We start from the raw sequence: 20,774 nt of genomic DNA on the forward strand, positions 1-20,774 counted from the left end.
CATTTTTATTATAAAACTCAGGCCCGGCTGGAAGGTGCCGTCGGGTGTTCATTACTTTGCTTATTTCCAAACTATTCCTAACCCCGCTGTCCTGGCTGTTGTTTGACCTGTTTGACCTGCAAGATGCAGGGAATGCTGCTGTCTGCTGTCACCTGTCTTTCTGCTTCACCTGCATAGGGCCAGGCCCCGTGGCAGTGCTCAGCGGGCACTGGGGACAGCAGCGAGGTGACTTATTCTGAGAAGCCCTTGCACAGCCAGTCCCGCAGTTAAAAGTCAGCTCTTCCCGGTGCCCGGTGCCCAGTTTTGTCTGAGTCCGTGGGAAAGGACCTGCAGCGTCGAGCTCCCAGGTCCCAGCTCCCAGCTGCGGCTCACAAAGTCAACCAGTTTGGTTTTGTTTGCATTTGAATCGAAACCTTTAGAAAAAGAAAACAAATCTGTGTATCTTCTAGGGGATACAAACGTGGCAGCCCGGAGGAGGCCGTTCACTTGAGTTGCCCACAGCAGTAACAAGGGGCTTTATTAATCAATAGCTTGTAACTTGCTTGCTCTGTTCTTTAAAAGAATCCCAGCCTGGGGAAAGTGTTGGAAAAGAAATCTCCTGGGCGGCTTCTGCACAGGGCCGCGGCCGTCTCCTTGTAAAGGGCACTGGTTCTGGAAGTAGAGTCCAGAGAACTCAGAGAGCCAGGACTCCACTCTGATTCCGGGCGCTCGGGACCTTCGTTTGCACGGTGGGACTTGAGAGCTCTCAGTTTTGCCAGTCAGGCGGCTGTGGTCCTTTTTTTTTTTTTTTCCTTTTTAAAGATTTTATTTATTTGAGAGAGAGAGAGAAAGAAGCAGATTCCCCGCTGAGCAGGGAGCTGGACGTGGGGCTCCATCGCAGGACCCTGGGATCATGACTTGAGCTGAAAGCAGCCGCTTAACCGACTGAGCCACCCAGGCACCTCCAGGCACCTGTGATCTTAAAGGTGAAATGACACTGCCTCTCAGAGACAGGTGTTCCGGCCTCCTCACATTGGACCGGTGCCCTCACTCCTTTCTCCTCCTTTTGGCTAAAGCTAGTGAGTGGTTGGAATAACTGAGCAGGACTTTCTTGGTTTTACTCTCTGTGAATGATAACGTTTTTTTTTTTTTAAGCTTTTATTTATTCATTCGAGACAGAGATACAGAGAGAGAGAGAGAGCATGAGCAGGGGGAGAGTCAGAGGGAAAGGGAGAAGCAGGCTCCCCACTGAGCCAGGAGCCGGACGCGGGGCTCGATCCCAGGACCCTGGGATCATGACCTGAGCCGAAGGCAGACGCTCAACCATCTGAGCCACCCAGGCACCCCAATGATAACGTTTTAATTATCACAGACCAAGGCGGGTAGCTCTTGGAATTGGCAAGTGGCAAAGGTTGACGTTACCGAAAGAATCTAAATGCAAAGCGCTAGTGATATCACATAATGCAAACTGATACCCCAACTAAAAGAAACTCTTGGGCTTTATTGAAATTGGCTAATTCTTCCAAAGGTGGTGGCTGAAGGAAGACTCCATGGCAGGCAACACCCTTTGCCCTCGTCTCTGCTCTGCTCAGCCCTTGCTTGGTCCCTCTGCGGTTAGATTATTCCTTGCAGATAGCAATCAACTGGAAGGAAGTGTGTGTGTCTAATTTGCATGAGATTATTTAAAACAACAACAACAAAAAGGTCTGCATTAGTCAGGGTGATGGTAAACAACGCAAAGAGATGCCTTTTATAATATAGCCTATGCCTCTGCTTTCACAGCCAAATATAATTCACTTCCAGTTGGCGGTTTCCTTTATTATTTCTTTTAACCTTTGGGATTCTGCAAGGTCTCAATCTAAGCTCTCTGCCGTCTGTGGGGGGGGGGGGAGGGTAAGGAAGCCTGGATATCCTGTGTGTGGGTCCTGTGACTGTCCCTCTTCCCTGAAGGCAGGGTCAGTTCGTCTACGGAGCCCATGACTGCGTAGGTAACTGTTGTGTTCTGAAGGAGATGACACCCCTTCCCGCTGAGTCTCCATGAGTCCCAGATGGATCAACCTGAGTTGAGAGAACACTGAATCTGGCTGGCCAGTGCACCCCAAGCTGGGGGCACTCTGAGGAAGAGGGCTCTAAGATCTGTGAGAGGCCTTTGGATTTATTGGGAGTTAGAATATTAGAACGAGGTGGGAACACTACCCTTGTCATTCTGGAGTTGTTCAAAAAGTTGTCCCTGTGTCACTTGTAGATAGGATCTGGGTGTTTGGATTCTGTGCTGTTTTGGTCTGGCCCCCAAACGCCATTCATCAGCCCTCACCTGTAGATGGGGTGCCAGCTGGGGCTGAGAGACCATTTAGCGCTTCTCTCAACCTCTCACAAGCTTGAAGACTTAAGACGTGATTTCAGAATGTGCTATTTGTTGTTTCTGTGCTAGAGGGGCAGTCACCAGGCGGCAGATGGAGAGCCGTGGGTTGTCGAGCTGGCAGCACCATGCCCTGCCTCATGGGATCTGAGGCATGTTTTCACCTTTCGCGGGCCTTAGTTGTTGTTCTTTATCTGTTAAATGAACGCAGTGGCTGGGATCGTGGTCCAGCTATGAAATTATATTATTCAGTGAGATCATGAAAATGCTTTTTTTTTTTTTTTTTTACAAGAAGAAAAGTGATTCATTTTATGTAACTAAATCAAAATCCTGACTCTCCGGAGGACTGGGGATATCAGAATTCCAGCCAATGTAAATTTAGAGCATCAAATGATAAGGTCTCTGAAAAACAAGAGCTTGGAAGGAAGTGCTGATGCCCTTTAAACCACGGCCTCAGTAGTGGGCTCGGCTGCAATAACGCAAGGAACATGTTTTATTAGGAAAATAGGCTTCGTAAAAGCTCCGGGCCAGAGGGCAGAGCAGCGGGCAGGGAGTGTTGTCCCTTTAACCAGCTCTGGCTCTCAGGGCCGCGGCATAGTCCGTGACTTACTGTATATTTCCCCAGCGTTAAACATTATCGTACTTGTTTATATTTGAAAGAGCCAAAAGGGAAAATGAGAAAGCAACTGAATGCTCCTTTTGGGAAAATTATCCTCATTTGCAGCCAGCGGCTGACAAGGCACACGAACCACCAGGTTTATGAAAGGCCGCAGTGTACCAGTGACCATCCGCCCCTGCTGACGCCGCACGTGCGCCTGCTGCTCCCGCGGCGGATGACGAACTGGTTAAAACCGGGTCTTTCCTCCGAGAACTCTGAAAGGGGTTCCCCTTTCTCTTTGGAAGTTGGCCAGCCGTCACTCCCAAGCTGGATGGAGCCCGAGAGGCACACGCTCGGGGTACCTGTCCATCTGTCCTGCCCCTGTTTCTGTCGGGAGGCCTTTGGGGCAAGCTAGGGAATTTGGGAGGAGGAACGGCCCAGTACAGCCCCGCATACTCAGAGGTGGCTTTTGTATTTGAAGGTGCTCAGCACCAGCCTTTTCATCTGCCCATTTGGTGCGCTGAGAGTGGGATGCGCTGCCCCCCCCACCCCGCAGCAGCAGTCAGGCTTCACTGAGGGGCAGCCTTGCCCACCACTGGCTGGCTCCCCTGTGTGCGGAGGGGGAAGGGGCAAGGCTGCGGTTTCAAAGGGGGGACAGCCCTCATCTGTTCAGCGTAGGGAGGGTCCAGGGCCGTTTAGAGTAGTGCAGGCCTTCTCCCTGACCGCTTGGCGGTGGGGCCTGAAAAGTGGCAGAGGCGCTCCACCAGCTACACGCAAGTGTGGTGTTGGGTGGTACTGTGCTTCGGAGCAGTAATGCGCCCCATCTGTTAGCCCCTCGGCACAGAGCGGGCGGCCCCGTGCTCTGGAAGATGCTGATCCTCAGAAGCTCCTTGAACTTCATCTACCCCCAGGGGCAAATACGCCGTGCCTTGGGCCCCTAATGGAGAGCTGCTGACCAGATGGGGAAAAGCTCTCAGCCCCCATTTAAAAGGCTTTCCGTGGCAGCTGCACTGGATACTGGGATTCCTGGAACGGCACGGGCTGGCCGGAGGGGTCTCTGCAGACCTAGCAGTGACCTCCTCACTGCCGCTCCCACTGTCGGCGGCCCGAGCACTTTCATACCCACTGTACCCACTTCTCGGACCTGTGGGCAAGTGTTTCTCACACCTGTGTGCCACACCTCGTTCCTGTTCTTTGGGTTGGTTGGCATCCTCGTCCTCTTGCCACAGGGCCAGCGGCCCCGGTGGGCTGCAGCCGTGTGCCCACTGGAAATGGGGTCTCCTCGGGCCCTCCCCGGCCTGCTACTCTCCCATGGGCAAATCCTCTCCACGCGCTGCAGCCACTGCAGATGGCGCCCTTCTCTTCCGGGCTGTCCTGAGCGCAGTGCGCTCTAGTGTGGGGAGGATTGAAACAAAGGGAGGCAGAAGAGCTTGCCAAAGGCGATACCAGCAGCCTATGCTAGGCTGGAGCAATAACCATCTGAAAGTTTGGGCCTGGCCTTGTTTTGATCTGTTTTCTTGTTTTATTTTCTTCTTTACATTCTGTATCCCATTCATACTAATCACAGTCAGTCCTGATTTTTCTTTTTATTTCTGCATTTGTCATAAAATAAAGCAAATTATTCCCGTCTTCGGAAACGATCGAGACTAATTAGTCGTCTCACCCAATAATTAGTTTTTTGTTTCCCTGTCTGTTTTCATGCATTATTGTTAGTTTTTCCCCCTCTTTTTTTTAACACCATTACAGATTAAAATGAGTCACATTTGCAGTTGATGGTATCTGTTTTCGGGGGAAGAACGGAGAATTGCAGTACGGAGCGACTTCAAAAGCAGCAATAAACTCAAGGATAAATTAAGGAAATTGAATGAGCCACATTTGGAAGCAGTGTGGAGGCTAATATTCTGTCGCTTAAGGTTAAATTGCAACTGAGAGAGGTTCCAGAGAATCCGAAATCGGGGAGGAAACTTACCAGGATGCTAGGCACTCTGTGGGCTCTCAGGGTCTTTTCTCAATGAAGATTTCATTGCGGCCAGGGACAGTGGCAAAAGGTATTCACCTGCAATTATGTCCTCTTCTCCCCCCAGGGCTGACAGATGAAGAGATTGATTTGGCTTTCCAGCAGTCGGGCACGGCTGCCGATGAGCCTTCGTCCTTGGGCCCAGGCACACAGGTGGTTCCTGTCCAGCCCCCTCACCTCATTTCTCAGCCGTACAGTAAGTCACCAGCTCAAACTCCTGCTTTAACCTTGACTGGGGTTCAGGATTCCGGCCAAAGAGCAGTGCCTCCCAACTCCCAGACTCAGCAAGCCGGGAGAAACCGGGATTAGTAGACAGCTCTTGGGTTTTTCCAAAAGAATGTGCCACACCCAAATCCTCTCCTAGACAAACTTTTAAGTATGTGACAAAGGTTTAAGAAGAGACGAGGGACCAGAATAAACGAGTGTATTGTGTTGTTTGAAATATTTTGGTTACAAGTAAGAATCTATAAAAGTATTTCTTGGTTCTGTTTCTATTTTCTTACATCATGCTTTTGCATGTCACTCTTTCATGAAGAACATGAATGTCTGATTCATGACCGCATTCTCGTTTGCTCACTGAAATGACTCCTCTCCTAATTTTATTTTTTAAAGTTAATATTAGTAGATTTGGGGTGGCCTCTCCCATCACCTTTCTCTCCTTCCTTCCTTCCTTCCTTTTTTCCTTCTTTCCTTCCTTGTCCTGGCTATACCACGTATATTTATTTGGTGACAGTCTGTTAGAGAATTTCAGATTAAATGTAAAGGTCCTTTTTTGAATTAGCTTTTAATTATATGAGAACAGGACCCATGTTGGTTTTAAGTGAAGCTGTTTGAGGAATAACTGTTCTTCAAACTAGTAATAAATGTACAGTCTCCAAAATACAACCAGAACCCCTTCTTTAAGTCACTTATAAAAAGTCTAAAAAGATTAAAATTCACTTCAAAGTGTTGGAAGATAGCTCAAGTTTCATGTCTTTAACATAACTCAGCCTTGGATCTGTTGGATCTGTTGTCTTTCAAAATGCCTTTTCTGTAATTGTCTATCTTAGAAGGTTTATTTTTTTCAAAACATGTTAATTTAAAACAGTGCTAGATGTCAGATTTTGGAAGGCATAACAAAATGCCAGGTTTGTTTTGACCCCCACCACGTGGTCTGCAGCTACCTTCTGGCTCTTGCTTTGCTGTCCTCCTCACTGGCTTAGACAGTGCGGGGGGCCGGGCAGTGGGTTATGGTGTCACAGATCTCAGTTAGATATCTCCTTTCTTTTGCTTTCTGGATAAGGCTGAATGGGTGAGGCCAGGTAGCACAAATTCAAGTTCACCTCATCTGTGGTCACCTTGTCTCACAAACCATTGGCGTCCCCTGACCTCTGAGACCCAAGAAATGGTGCTCAGGGGTAAGCCTTGTATTGGAGCTACTGAGTCAGTAGCAACTACTTGTCAGGCTGGGACTCACGTCTCCTTCCTGGCCGGCATTCTTTCCGATCCATTGTGTTTGTTTTGGGTCACTAAACATACTCTCCGTCTTTCCTTCTATCCAAAGGCTAGGTCTCCACACTTTTTCTTTAGTTGTGTCCCTGGGCCCAGCCATTTAATGGGATTTGTTGAGGACAGGCAGTGGCAGCTGGGGTGCAGAATTTTCTAAGATGCACATCTGTTCTGGTCCAGCTGTTTCCTCCATGGCTTAAAACCAAACAGGTCTCTTGGCTATTTGGAAACTTCTTGCTCAGAACAAATTGTTCTGGTTGGTCACAAAGTTGGCCTAAAACATCACGCGCTTGCCTACTTTATGGTAGGCACAAAGGGTTAAACTGTTGGTCTTTCTGAAAGAGGTGAGAGAAGTCGGGGAGGGGGACAATGCCGTCATCTAGATTCTTCTGTCCAGGTCTCTCTGAGAAGAAGCATAGCACGTTTAGGTATTTAGGTAGGAGTATTTTTAAGAGTCTCCCAGCCCTAAAAATAAAATACATCTTCTTAGAGACAGACTCCTTCCTGCTTTGACACTAGTATAAAAACAATGGTAATGGCAATTTTAAATCCCTGAAGTTTCTACTTGTCATTGTTGAGCTTCATTCCTCTTGTACTGTTACACTGCTCTTTTCAGCTCCCGGGGTGACTCTACCTCTTCACTTCTGTACTTTTGCCAAGAGGTGTCAAAACTGCTCAAAAAGAAAAAAAAAAGCTTGATTTTGATTAATATAGAGAAACAAGACTTTGCCTGACTGATAATAAAACTGATAAATGACATTTGAATTACTTGTAGCGGTAATTTATTACATAAAATATCTTTTATTTGACATGCGATTAGTTGCTGGAAGCATCACTCAATCTGACTAGTTTAAACATGCTCTAAAATGAACCCCAGTAAAAACCAGGGCTGTCTGCTGCTGGCATTATGAAATATACTAATCCTGGAGTGAGGAAAAAATCTGACTTTAAATATTTAAATGATTAATTGGGTTTATATATTTTTTTTTACCTTTCTAACCCCTTTAATTACAAGCAAACTCAGGGGAGTTTCTGAACTAGGTGTGCAATCTGCATGCTTATCACTGAGGCATTGTCTGCGTCCTGGGAGGGATTTATGGCCTCCACTCATGTGTGCTCCTGCCATTTTATATCTAGAGCCCTTTCCTTCCCATGTCTTGGCTCTTTAAGGACAGATAGTCCTTCTCTGAACCCAAGCCTAGAAAATGGGATTCTCTGGGCTCTGCCCCAGGTGCTCATGTCTCAGGGAGGGGTAAGTTTTTTCAAGACCCCCGCCATGGAGCCCGGTGGTCTTGGATTATCACCTCTGGACTCGCTGGCCTTTCTGCTTTGGTGGGAGATGTCCCACTCTGTGCCTCTTTTGGTATCTCTGCTCTTTGGTGAATGTGTTTGACCTTGAGATGGTAGTAAATGCCTGTGTCAGCAAAGAGAACTTGGACACCTGCCAGAAAGGTACCAGGTCTATCCATCCGTGTTTATTGAGCATCTACTTACTGTGTGCTTAGTACAGTATCGTCAGAGATACAAAACGTGATCCTTAAAAATCTTATAGGCTCTCTGGGAGAGAAAAGATAAACTCGTAAGAAAAGGATAATAATATAAGACATTATATTTGTGTGATTTAATGCCAAAATTAATTATACAGACAAGAAATTCCATAAGAATACAGTGTGATTTAATGCCAAAATTAATTATACAGACAAGAAATTCCATAAGAATACAGAAAAGAGAAAAATTAATGTGGGCTAGAGAAGTCAGAGAAGGCTTTGTGAAAGCTGTAGGAGGTTGACACTGAGGGGAAGCTTGATGTCACCTGGTGTGAGAATAAGCCAGTGTTGTCAGGGCTCAGAGGAAAGTCAGGCTGGGATTCGAGAGGAAATCTGACGTTCTCTGCTTCTCGTTTTGCTTTCTTTTTGTTCGACTTTGAATCAGGAATCAGTGTGTGTGTATATCCGCAGCACCTACCCAGTCCTGAACATGAAGTTCTGATAAATGCTTGCTTGATTGATTTGTTGCAAGCTGATTTTCTTTATTTCCTCCCAAAGAAACAAGAAGCAAGGTAGCTTTGGGATTTAGGCAGGGCCATTATAAATTTTGTAGGATAATATTTTTTTGTTAGGCTTAAATATTTTCCCTCACTGTCTTTAATACCTAACTTAGGTCTTTTAAAGGTTGACCTTTATAGCTTCATTTGGGACGTACATGTGTGAGGTTATTGAAAGGCTTTGACCAAAGTTTGATTAGAAATCCTGAGACTGTGGGTTCTTTCTCACTGTGCTTCTTCATAGCCCTGTTGAGCAACATATACTTACCCGTAATTATCTTCATTCACTGAGCAAGCATTTATTTTATTCCTGCTATGGGCCAGGCACTGTGCTAGACCCCTGTGGTGAAAAGATTAATAAGGCCTAGTTGTTCTCTCCAGTTTTTCCTGTCGAGTAGGAAAGGCAGTTAAGCAGATAGTGGTGCCTATGAAGTAGGTCCAGGTGAAGCCAGTGGCACAGACGAGGCAAAGGGACACATCAGACAGTAGGAGATGTTTAACCGGATTGGGGGGGGTGGTTGCGGACATGGTCAGTTTTTTGACCAACCAAGATGGACAAGAGCAGCCAGGCTAAGGCAAAGGCATATGGACATGACACCATGCGATGTTCAGTGGCTGGAGCCTGGGATGGCAGGGCCAGAAGAGAGGCCTGGAGAGGGAGGTGGCAGCCAGGCCATCACCCTAATGGAGGACAGTCAAAAGCACATTGATTTTTTTTACTTCAAAATGTGTCATCTAATCATTTTTGAGGCTATATTACCTATTTGACCATATAATTCTTAGACTAATATTAAGATTATTTGTATCATCTGAGAAGATGCTGCACGGAGAGGTAGGGAAGATGTTCTGGGAGTGTGTGAGGCAGCTGTCCCGGATGCTCTGCCCGGAGCGCCTTCCCCACTTCTTTGCCCGGCCGGCGCGTTGCTGTCCCTCAGGGTTGGGGACAGCCGTCAGCTCCTCCCGGGACTCTCCCAGATGCCTCCGTTCCAGTGGGACGGAGGTTCTCCTTGGCCTGCCCAGTCCCCTGTTCTCTGCCATACTACCCTTAAATGTTTATTCACTTGTCTTTTCTATTACATTGGAATTCCTTGAATTAGAGGCTTTTTTTCTTTTTTTTTTTAAATCTATAACCCAAGGCTCTGACTTAGGTGCTCTAGAAATGCTTGTTGAATGGATAGATGGTGGTGGGAATGTGCTTAGGAATTGAAAGGCTGTCCTGTAATACCACCATGCAGGGGGAGCTTCCCAGGGAGCCAATGAGTGGGGCCTCATGTGTGCTTGGCCATGCGGGCTCTGGGAGCGGACAGGCCTTGCCTTCAGAAGGCCACCATTTGACCATTTAGAGGGAAGCCCAGTGCTTGGGGGAGTACAGTGAAGACTAACCCATTCCATCTTGCTTGGCGTGATGTAATGTAATGAGAGCTTTTGGAATTTATGAAGGCAGATCTCACTTTTTACTTACATAGAAGTTACTGGTTTATATATTGAAGAAAACATTTCTCTAATTTTTAGGAAATTGTCTTTTTTCTTTTGTCCATGTGACTGGTTTAGAATAGTAGCTTTTCAAGAGCTAGCACCCTGTCTGTTTTGTTTGCTTTGTGCTACTCTCAATTGTGCTGCCCTGTGGGAGCTGCATAAATGCCATTTGTAGATACTGAGGAGGGCAAGTGTCCCAGGAAAGAACCAAGTGAAGAAATCCATTCCGTAGGTTTCTTAGGCCATTGAAAGAGTCTTTGGTGTTGGTGGTAGGTAGGATTATATCTTTGCCCACAGTGCAGCCTGTGTTCATTTTATAAGATTCCCCAACAAATAACAGAAAACCCAAAATAAGAGTGGCTTAAACGAGATGGAAGAATATTTCTTGCTTCTGTAAACATGGGCAGTCGGGGCTCTATGCTCTGCACCCCTGATACCTGGTCAGCACCCATCCTGTGCCTTGGTGTGACCCCTCCAGCCGTCCCATCTCCTGTCCAGCCAGCAAGAGGGGAGGGACAGGAGGGAGGACCAGCCTTCTAAGGACACCTCCTGGAAATTGCCCGCATCACTTTCACTTTCTGCCCCCTGGCTGGAACCCCGTCACACGGCCACACCCATCTGCACAGGAGGCTGAGAAGTGCAGTCCTGGTCCTGGTGGGGCATGTTCCCAGCTTTTCATATCCCACAGAAGGTTTGAGTTGGAATAAACACTAACTTCAGGATGATAGCTTCCCTTGGGTGGAGAGGAACGCATGGCTAGTTTCAGTGGTATTTGGAAAGATCTAGCTGGTACGGTAGGTGGGTTTAGGATTACTGATTTTATTATCATGCTTTATAACTTATATAAATGTTATATTCTTTTGTATGTGTCAGAAGTTGCAGGGGATACTTTAAAAAGTTGAATTTGCATTCTCAGGTCTTGCTTTTCCCCTTGGTGTCAGCTGCTAACTGAGCAGAGAGAGAACCTAGAGCCCACACTGCTGGGTATTGTTCTCAATCACTGCTGGCTCCCTTTACCTTTTCTCTTTGTTTTAAAAATTCTGAGTTTTTTTTTCCCCTAAATCGATTTTATTGAGGTATAATTTACCTAAAATAAAACAGACCTATTTTATTTGTGTGATTTTGAGTTTTGGCAGGAGTATACTCCCATGTGGGCATCACCACATTGGAGAACATTTGCAGTACCCCAGAACGTTCCCTTGTGCCCTGTTCCCTGCCAGCCTGGCTCTGGGGCAACCCTTGGTCTGCCTTCCATTGCTTCTGACTAGACTTCTCTTTCCTGGGGTTTTATATAAATGGAATCATACAGTATGTACTCTCTCGTCTGGTCTTATGCTTAGCATAATGTTTTTGAGCTTTATCCGAGTCGCTGTGCATAGCAGGGGTTCCTTCCTTTTTATTACTGAGCGGTATTCCATGGTAGAGATGTACCACATTTGTCCATTCACCGGTGGAGGGGTTGTGGGCTGTTTCCAGTTCTGAGCTAGGACGCTCAAAGCTCTTGTGAATGTTCGTGTACAAGTCTGTACATTTTTATATCTCTTGGGTAAATGCCTAGGATTGGAGTTGCTGGCTCATATGTTAAGTGCATATCTATCTCGATAAGAAACTGCCAAACTGGTTTTCAAAGCAGTCGTACCATTTCACATCCCCATCAGCAACGTGTGAGAGTCGTGGTCACTGCTGTTGGTGTTCTCGGTCTTTTTTAACGCCAGCAATTTTCATGCCTATACAGTGGTATCTTATAGTGGTTTGAGTTTACATTTCCAGGTTGGCTAATCATGTTGAGCGTCATTTTACATGCTTTTTGTGCATTTGCACACACCTTCTTTTGTGAAGTGGCTGTTCCCATCTTTTGCCTATTTTTAATTGTCTTCTTGAGTTGGAAGAGTTCTTTACATCTTCTGGATTCACGTGCTTTGTCAGATGTGTGTTTGTTAGTATTTCCTCCTGGCCCGTGGCTACCTTTTTCTTTTCCTTGACACTGCCTTTTGCAAAAGATTTTAAAATTGATGATGTCCATTTGTCTTTGGGTTTCTTCTTTTATTGTTTTTTGTTTTCGTTTTTGTTTTTACAGTTCATGGTTTTGGTGTCCTATCTGGGTTTCTTTTTTTGTTTTTTGTTTTGTTTTGTTTGGTTTTTGTTTTTGTTTTTACAACTTACGGTTTTGGTGTCCTGTCTGTGAAGACTTTACTTCCCCCAAGGTTAGAGAGGTTTTCTACTTTTTTCTTCTAGAAGTTTTAGAGTGTTTGCTTTAATGTTGAGATCTGTGATTCATTTTTAGTTAATTTTTATGTATGGTGCAATGTGAAGGTCAAGGTTCAGTTTTGCTTGTCTGGATGTCCGGTTGTGCCAGCACTGTATGTACAAAAGATTCTCCTGTCCCCGTTGAGTTACCTGTCCTTCTATCAAAAATCAATTGTTTATATAAATATATGCATGGCTCTGTTTCTAGACTCTTTAAAAAAATTTTTTTAAACAAAGCTACTGAAGTACATTTTACATATCATAACACTCATCCGTTTCAAATGTACAGTTCCTAACTTTCAGTATCTTTTTGAGTGATGCACTTATAATCAGTGTTAGCATTTTCATTCCCCCAAATAAGATGCTCTGTGCCCATTTACCGAGAATCTCACCTCCCACCCCAGGCAAGCACTAATCTACTTTGTCACTATAAATTTACCTTTTCTGGACATTTCAGGTAAATGGAATCATACTATAGGTGGTCCCTTGTGCCTGCCTTCTTTCAGTGAGCACAGTATTTTTGAAGTTCTTCTGTGTGGTGGCATATAGCAGCACTTCCTTTTTATTGCTGAAGAGCACCCATTGTATGGGCGTGTACCATCTTGTGTCTAGTGGGTCACCAGCTGACAGACATTTAGATTATCTCTAGTTTTGGTTGACCTGAATCACACTGCTAAGAACATTTGTGTGCAAATCTGAAGTGGATATATGTTTTCAGTCCTCTTGCATAGACCTCTAGGAGTTAAATTTCTAGGTCATATGGCAGTTATATTTCTGGATTTTTCTTCGTTTTTCTTTTTAGTCAGCTTTTTTGAAGTATAATTTATACACAGTAAGGTTAATCAATTTTAGGGGCAACTGGGTGACTCAGTTGGTGAAGCGTCTGTCTTTGGCTCAGGTCATGATGTCGGGGTCCTGGGATCGAACCCTGTGTTGGCCTCCCTGCTCAGCAGGGAGTCTGCTTCTCCCTCTCCCCCTGCCCCTCCCCTGGTGTGCGCGTGTGCACGCTTTCTCCTTCTCCCCCCCATTAAATAAATAAGCAAACAAATAAATAAATAAACCTGTAAAAAAAGAATCAATTTTAAGTGTATAGTTTGGTGAGTTCATGAATTATAGCTCATGTAAGCAACACTACAATTACAATATAGAAAATTCCCACAAGCCCAAAAAGCATCTTTGTGCCCCTTGCACGAGCGCTCTTCTCAACATCAGGTTCCTTTCAACCAGCAGTCTACTTTGGATCACGAAAGTTCCGCCTTTCAGAACTTTTCATGTAAACGGCATCATGTAGCATGTAGTCTTTTGTGTCTGGTTTCTTTACCGACGAACGTAATTCTTTTAGACAGATCCATGTTGAGATATATATACCGTTCATATTACACACACACACACACAAATACACGTTTCTGTGACGTGTCCCCCTCCCCCACATTGCTTTAAAAATACAAAAACTATTCTGAATAAAAGCTCGCCGAGGTGGGGCTTAGCCAAGTGGGCATAGTTTGCTAACTCCTGTTACTCCACTCTTTGGATATACCACAGTTTGTCCATTGACCATAGATAGTTGTTTGGGTTTCCAGTTTGGGGCTCTTATGAAGAATGCTGCCGTGAACATTCGTGTGCAAGTGCAAGCCTTTGTGTGCATGTATGCTTCCTTCTCTCTTAGTCTCATACCTGGGAGTAGATTGCCTTAGCCACACGTTAGGTGTATGTTTGACTTTGTAAGAAATTATAAAACTGGTTTACAAAGCGGATGCACCATTTTACATTCCCGTCAGCAATGTAGGAGAATTTCAGTTGCTCCACATCCTTATCTGCACTTGGTATTCTCAGTTTTTAAGTTTAGCCATTCTAGAAATGTGTATGTAATCATTGTACTTTTAATTTGTATCTCTCTAATGACTAATGATATTTTCATGTGCTTATTGGCCATGCATAGGTCTTTCATGGAGCATCTCTTCCAATTTTCTCACACTTTTTTCTAAATCGTGTCATTTTATTGAGTTGTATGGATGTAGCTCTTTATCAGATATATGTTTTGCAGATATTCCCTCCCCCTCCTATGACTTGCCTTTTTGTTTCCTTGGCAGTGTCTTTTGAAAAGCCCCAGTTTAAGCTTTTGATTATGTCCATTTTATTCTTTTTCCCCCCTTTTATGGCTCATTCTTTTTGAATTTTAAGATGTCTTTGCCCACCCCAAAGATTTTCTTCTCTGTTTTCTGTTTTCTTACGGCATCTTTAGAGTTTTTGCTTTTTGGCTTCGGCATGTGGTCCGTTTTGGGTTCACGCTTGTGTATGACCCAAGGTGAGGGTCAAGATTCAGTTTCGTCCCCTGTGGCTCTCCACTTGTCCCAGCACAGTTGTTACACAGATTATCCTTTCCCCATAGAATTACCTGGGCCTCTTCATCAAAAAAATCCCTAGATTACATACACCTGGGCCTATTCCTGGGCTCTTCTGAGTTCTTACAGTTTAATTAGAGCTCATATATTTTAATCTGTGAGTGAGGGTATAGATATGACTGTCCGTGTCCTTCCTGCCTAAAGATGACACCAGCGATAGCATAGCAGCTCGTGAGAAGTGGAAGGATTGTCTTTCACAGGATGTTCATGTGAAGACAGACCTTGAATTTTCAGATGTGACCACTGTGGGGTGACAGTGGTATCTTTGCCTCACAGCTGCCCAAGTGCTTCTAGTTTCTGCTCTCTGGTTGGTGTGTCCTTCCAGCCGCCAGCCACGCTCAGCCATGTGCCTCAGTGGGCCCCGCACAGTGGCCAGGCCCCTGCAGCTCTGCCCGTAATAACCCTTCAGCAGGTCGCTGGTCTGTGTGCCGCTCGCCCCGCCACTCTGTGCTATAGCAAGCACGGGGTTGGCAGACTGGCTTGATTCCAGGACCTCACTGTGGAAGAGCCTGTCTTACTTAATTTTCAGGGTGGCTTGTTGGGATGATTTGAGCAGCTAGACAGGGCACCGTGTGGCGTCATAGCCCCAGCCTTGCGGAGCGTGGAGGGGACCTTGCCCTGTGCTCAAGCTGTCGGCCTCCCCGAGGACTTGATAGTTTCTCCCCGTCATTAGCAAGCACCTCAGACTATCTCAGCAGGACGATTCTGTGACGTTTCCAGCTCTGTACTGTTGATGACCTTTTACTGGATTGTGGATTGTGGGATTTCCACAGTATCAGTGAGTGGAGGTTCATGACTTGGGGACTTCAGGTTCAACATTGCTGTGTTGTGTGTGGGATTCCCAGCCCCACACGTGTTATTTGATGTTTGTTCTTGCCTGCTAGGTGAGAATTTTTTGTTCAGTGGAGGTTTGACTAAAGGAATGGAGTCAGGTTGGTTTAGTTGTGTTCACGGAATGGTTAAGGAGTCACAGGGATGCATCTCTCCTGCCCCTGACAGGGCCACCGTATGCTTTGGATTCGCCTTTGGGCAGGAGGACCTCTTTGGAGACTGTCCGAGCTCAGGCTAGTTGACAGAGTCCTTCGAGAGGTGAAAGAAGGCGTTGAGTTTCGAAGAGCCCTGTGCTCTTCTTCCTGCAGTGATTTGTCCTCGGACCTCGTTGCTGCCTGAGGCAGCGGGGCAGCGCCAGCATGCTGGGCTGTGCGGGGGGACACCTGCTGCCACCACTGACCGTCTCATCATTCTTTGTGAGATGCCTGTGATGAAGTCTTGGTAAAGTTCTGGGCCATTCAGCTCGTTAGCTGGTCGGGCCCGTTGGGGAAGTGCTGTGGACCATTTGAATCTGAGTGACAGTAAACAGATCATTGTTCCTCCGTTCTTCCAACGTAGCAAAGCTCTGCCGCCTTCAGTCAAGTGGCCTGTGCTTGATGAGAAGAGAAAAACGTCCTTGGGAGCCATTGGGTTGGTGGTGTGGAACCAGGATCTCTGATCTCAGGCTTCGTTGTCTGCTTTGTACGCAGGCGGGCATCTGCTTCCAGACTGGAGGCTCTGAAGCTTTTAAAAAGCTCATTCATTCCACTCCCCTTTCTTCCGAGAGAGCAGAAAGGTGACTGACCCCATTTTCTGCCCTTGCCTGTAAAATTCTGGACCTTCGGGGAGCGTGGGGACCCGGTGCCCTGCTCCCCATGCCCTCGGGGGGGTCTGCACTGGCTTTGGGGTAGATTGGCCCCAGGGTGGGCGGCAGAGAGGACTCCACGTGGCCATGGCTGGGGCTTTGAGCCAGTTTGGGATCACGCCGAGTGCTTTCTCAGTAGCCCTGGTCTGTTACCCTTTGAAAGGCGTGCAGTGGGTCAGAGTTCCCTCCATCTAAGTTTCTCTCTTTTTTCATTTTGCCACAAGACAGAATTGTATCACACATCTCCAAAACGAGTAAAATGGCATTTCAGCTTCTTGTCTTTATAGACTCTCTGAACTTTAGGAAAGATCATTCTGGTCCCTTTTCATTAATAATGAAAACCAAGGGGCAATAAAATGTTCTTAACGCGAGCATGTCAGGAACGAGTCGCGGTGCGGGGGCTGAAGGGTGCGGCCAGCAGGGAGCCACAGGTGTTGCTTGGTGCTTGAGAGGTCAGAGCTCTGGAAAGGCAGCTGCAGCTGTCACGGGGGTTCTGGTTCGTGGACCCTTGAACTGTCATCACCTGTTCAGCCTTCCAGCTCCAGTGCCCAGAATGAGAGGCTGAGCTTCTCAAGACTGCATACGTTTTCGGGAAAGAAAGAGCCAGGCAAACTTTGGGTTCTGGTCCAGTTCCTTGCCCAGGTGCAGCTGTTTTCTTGCAAGGTACAGAGTGGGGATTTGAGAAGTCTGTGGTGAATACAGTATTCTGGACATGTGCCTATCTTAAAGGTGCTCTCTCTGAGGACTTTGACAGCACAGATGGATGTTCCGGGTGTGGACGAAAGCCCTCCTGACCAGTGACTCTCTTGAAGAGTGATAAGGTGACTCTATCTCCACTTTTCCCCCTAAAAACGAGCTTGTGCTGGATGTTGGATATTGCATCCAGGCACTCAGAGCAGAGTGGGCTTGGAACGAGACAAATGAGAAGGTTGCCCGGAACTCAGAGCCTCCTGGCTCCTCCAGCCCAGGGTGAAGGGTCCATCTATGTCAGTGGTCTCAGAGCTTTCGATTTAATGAGCCGCAGCTGCTTAGCCACGTAGACGCTTGTTGGACGGGGATATTCACTACAGCAGAGCAGCGGGACTCCTTTCTTTCTTTCTTTTTAAGTGAGGGAGCAGGGGGAGTCCCAGAGGGGGAGAGACAGAGAGAATCCCAAGCAGGCTCCACACTCAGCACGGAGCCCAACACAGGGCTCCATCCCAGGACCCTGAGATGGTGACCTGAGCTGAAATCAAGAGTCGGCCGCTTAACTGACTGAGCCACCCAGGCGCCCCAGCGGAGCTCCGTTCTGGAGACAGCTTCTGTGACCCTGAGTGTCACTGCACAACCCTGGGAGGGAGTGGGGATGACCCCAGAGCCCATGCGAGAGTAGACAGATACATTTATATAAACATGGGTATGCTACATGTCAGGAGACACCATAAGCAGAGTCAAAAGAAAAATATACCAGGAAGGATTTTTGCAATTTTTTAAAAAGATTTTATTGATTTATTTGAGAGAGAGAGAGTGCCCGTGCACAAGCAGGGCGAGTGGCAGAGGGAGAAGCAGGCTTCCTGCTGAGCAAGGAGCCCAACACGGGGCTCCATCCCAGGACCCTGGGATCATGACCTGAGCCGAAGGCAGACGCTTCACTGACTGAGCCACCCAGGCGTTCCAGATTTTTGCAACTTCTGTCATAGACAGAGGGCTCATTTTCCAGGCTCCTCCATCACTGTCACCTCTGCCTCCTGAAAGCCGCATTCAGCTATATAAGAAATTTCTATAAATTGATGAGGAAATTAATAAAGAAATTGAATAGGAGAGTAGGGATCATATGCAATATGCCAAAAAGGACACGCAGTGCAGAGATGCTCAGTCCTCACTCACGGTAAGATTCATGCAAATGAAAGCGGGCGTGAAGTAGTCTTTTCTGCTTTCGTGTGGGCAGCAGTGCGGGTGTGGTGAATGCGCAGTGTTGGTGGCCGTGAGGAAGTAGGCACTCTGGGATGTGGCTGGTGGGAGCAGCCTGGTTCAGCTCCCGTGGAGGACTATTTGAAAATATCTTTCTGAATTGCTAATCGCATGTACCTCTGACCCAGGCTCCTAGGAGCCATCCTCACACGTATATGTGAGATGACATGTGTACATGGCCCTTGGGGGCAGCACTGTGTGAAATAGTAAGAGGCCGGAAATCAGTGGGGAATGGCTTAAATGGACTATTACGCAGCTGTGGGGAAAAAAGCAGGATGAGAGGTAGGGTGTATGAGAAGAAAAATAATACATATCTGTTTTGCCTTATATGTGCTTAAAAAGTCTCGGGCCGGACAGACGGGAAGCTGTTCACAGTGGCTCTGGGTGGTGGAGGGAGCCTGTTGGCAGTAGACTGATGACAGATGCTATGTGCTGTTCAGACCATATGCATCTATGAGCCGCTCAAAAGCTGTAAAACGAAAAGGGGAGTTGAAGGCTGAGGGAGAGGCCACCTGTTGATTATAGTTTGTGCACGAGACTCCAGGGCTGGGCCACGCTGGGAAACTGGTTTGGGATCCACAGGCCGTGCTGGCAGTAAGGGGAGGCGGGCAAGGAGAGACTCCTCCAGGCCCCTGCATCACTGTCACATCTGCCTCCTGAAAGCCAATTTGGCAGCTCGGGTAAGGAGGGAGCGTCTCCCTCGCACCCTTGGAGGTCTTTGCCCCTTGGATCCCCCTGGTGGCCCGTGCGTCAGCAGGCCCTCCTCACCGAGTACCCACATCCTGCCACTGAGCCTGGAGAAGGTCCCTCTCCTGCTCTCCTTTGTCAGGAGATGCCAGGCTATGACGAGTACCTGGAGAGCTTGCAGGTACAGGGAGAGGTGAAGGCTGAGACACACAGTGTCTGTCCCCACGGTTTGCCATGGGGCTTTGCTCCGGGAGCTGTGGTGGTCTTTTCAAGAAGTTTGAGAATGCTGTTGTTCTTCCTTTTCTCTCGTGCATGTCCGGACCCCAGCTTTCTTGTCATAACAGCACGCCTTGGGTGGGTGCCTTCTGGATAACTTGCCGTGGGCACTGTGGTCTGATTCTGCAGACCCGATTAGAGTCCAGCACCACTGATCATTCTGGAAATGATGCGCCGTGCCTTCCGTGGCAGATCCCTTGAGAGGAGGCAGAGCATCAGAGAAGATTATGGACGTGCAGGCACTTTGTAAACAGTCCATGGGAGAGATCACAAGGTAGAACACTCTGTTCTCCTCCTGTGGGATTGGAATCCCATTCAGGAGTCGGGGGGGAGCTCCTGAAATGGTGTGTTCTAGAGCACTGGGCCAGGGTCCTGCTCCTGCAGGAGGACGGGCTGCCCGTGTCTGGTCCCCGCCCGACAGCAGCGTGGGTTCTTCTGAGCCTCTTGTTCCCTCCTGGTCCGTCTTACCCCCTGGCAGGAGCCTCCTCCTGCCTGGCCTCCCTCCCCTCCCGCCTGTGTCTTGCCCTTGAGGGTACCCGATGTTGTTCTCCCAGAATACAGGGCGGACTGGGCCACTCCCGGATTCAGAGCCTTCGGTGACCCGACTGCTTGTGACACGGTGATAGGTGGCCTGGCCACACTCTCCACCTGGCCGCTGCGTGCCCCAGCTCTTTCCCTCCACTCTACTCTCCACCACTCCCGCTTGATTGGCCCCTCTCTGTTCTGGCCAGTCTCCCCTCTTGGGTAGGCCCAGTTGCTCACTGGGGCCACAGTGGCCACCTTCTCTCCTTGAGCACAAGTCAACCCCTGCCTTGGTACTTGCTCGTCCCCTGCCTGGAGCTCTGTCCCCGGGACCCCGCATGTTTCAGTGTTTGCCTCCTCCAAGGCCCTGCTGACCCCTGGCTCTCCTCCCTGGCCCTTCCCACCTCACATTGCCCCGTTGGACCTTCTTTTTGTTGTTGTTTAAAGATTTTATTTATTTAAATAGTCTCTCTGCCCAATGTTGGGCTCGAACTCAGGACCCCGAGACCAAGAGTCGTATGCTGCACCGACTGAGCCCGGCCAGGCACCCCACCCTGTTGGGCCTTCTTGATCACTCTCTGGAGTTACCTTGTTCAGTCATTTGTAAGCTGTCTGCTGCATGGTTCAGGATGAGAGCATTCCAGGGCACCGGGGTCTCATCACCCCACGCCCCTGGGCCTACAACACTGTCCGGCACACAGTTGATGCTTCATGAAGTCTTGAATACACAAATGATGCAGTCTCCTCCTTTCCCCTCCCCCGGTTCTGAGGCGGCTCTTAGCTCATCCCTGTGTGTAATAGGGCATGGGGATGTGTATTTATGCACACTTAAGTGTTTGTGTCAGCCTCACAGGACCCTTTGTTCCCTAAGAGTGGAGTCCATGTAGTAGGTCCGCAGATCACCTCTGCCACCTGACTGCCACCGAGGACTTGGCTCACGGCTACCCACCTCCACACAGCAGGTGTGTCGCTGAGGCGGGTTGTTCGAGAGCCTGGACAGAAGAGAGAGACACAGCCATGCCACTGTCCTCACTGTCACACGCTGTCTCCCGCC

At 47.7% G+C, this 20,774-nt stretch overlaps 1 protein-coding gene across 5 annotated transcripts in view; it reads left to right on the forward strand.

Moving 5' to 3' along the window:
* Nucleotides 1-20,774, forward strand: part of PEX14 (peroxisomal biogenesis factor 14) — a 143,880-nt gene that overhangs the window by 111,499 nt on the left and 11,607 nt on the right. For all 5 annotated transcript variants that reach the window (XM_027576086.2, XM_027576075.2, XM_027576096.2 and 2 more), the window contains one exon: nt 5,021-5,149. In XM_027576086.2, the coding sequence (XP_027431887.1) occupies nt 5,021-5,149 (129 nt within the window). The remainder of the gene's footprint in view (nt 1-5,020; nt 5,150-20,774) is intronic.

Source organism: Zalophus californianus, chromosome 4 (assembly GCF_009762305.2).
Source record: "Zalophus californianus isolate mZalCal1 chromosome 4, mZalCal1.pri.v2, whole genome shotgun sequence".
Classification (NCBI taxonomy): domain Eukaryota; kingdom Metazoa; phylum Chordata; class Mammalia; order Carnivora; family Otariidae; genus Zalophus; species Zalophus californianus.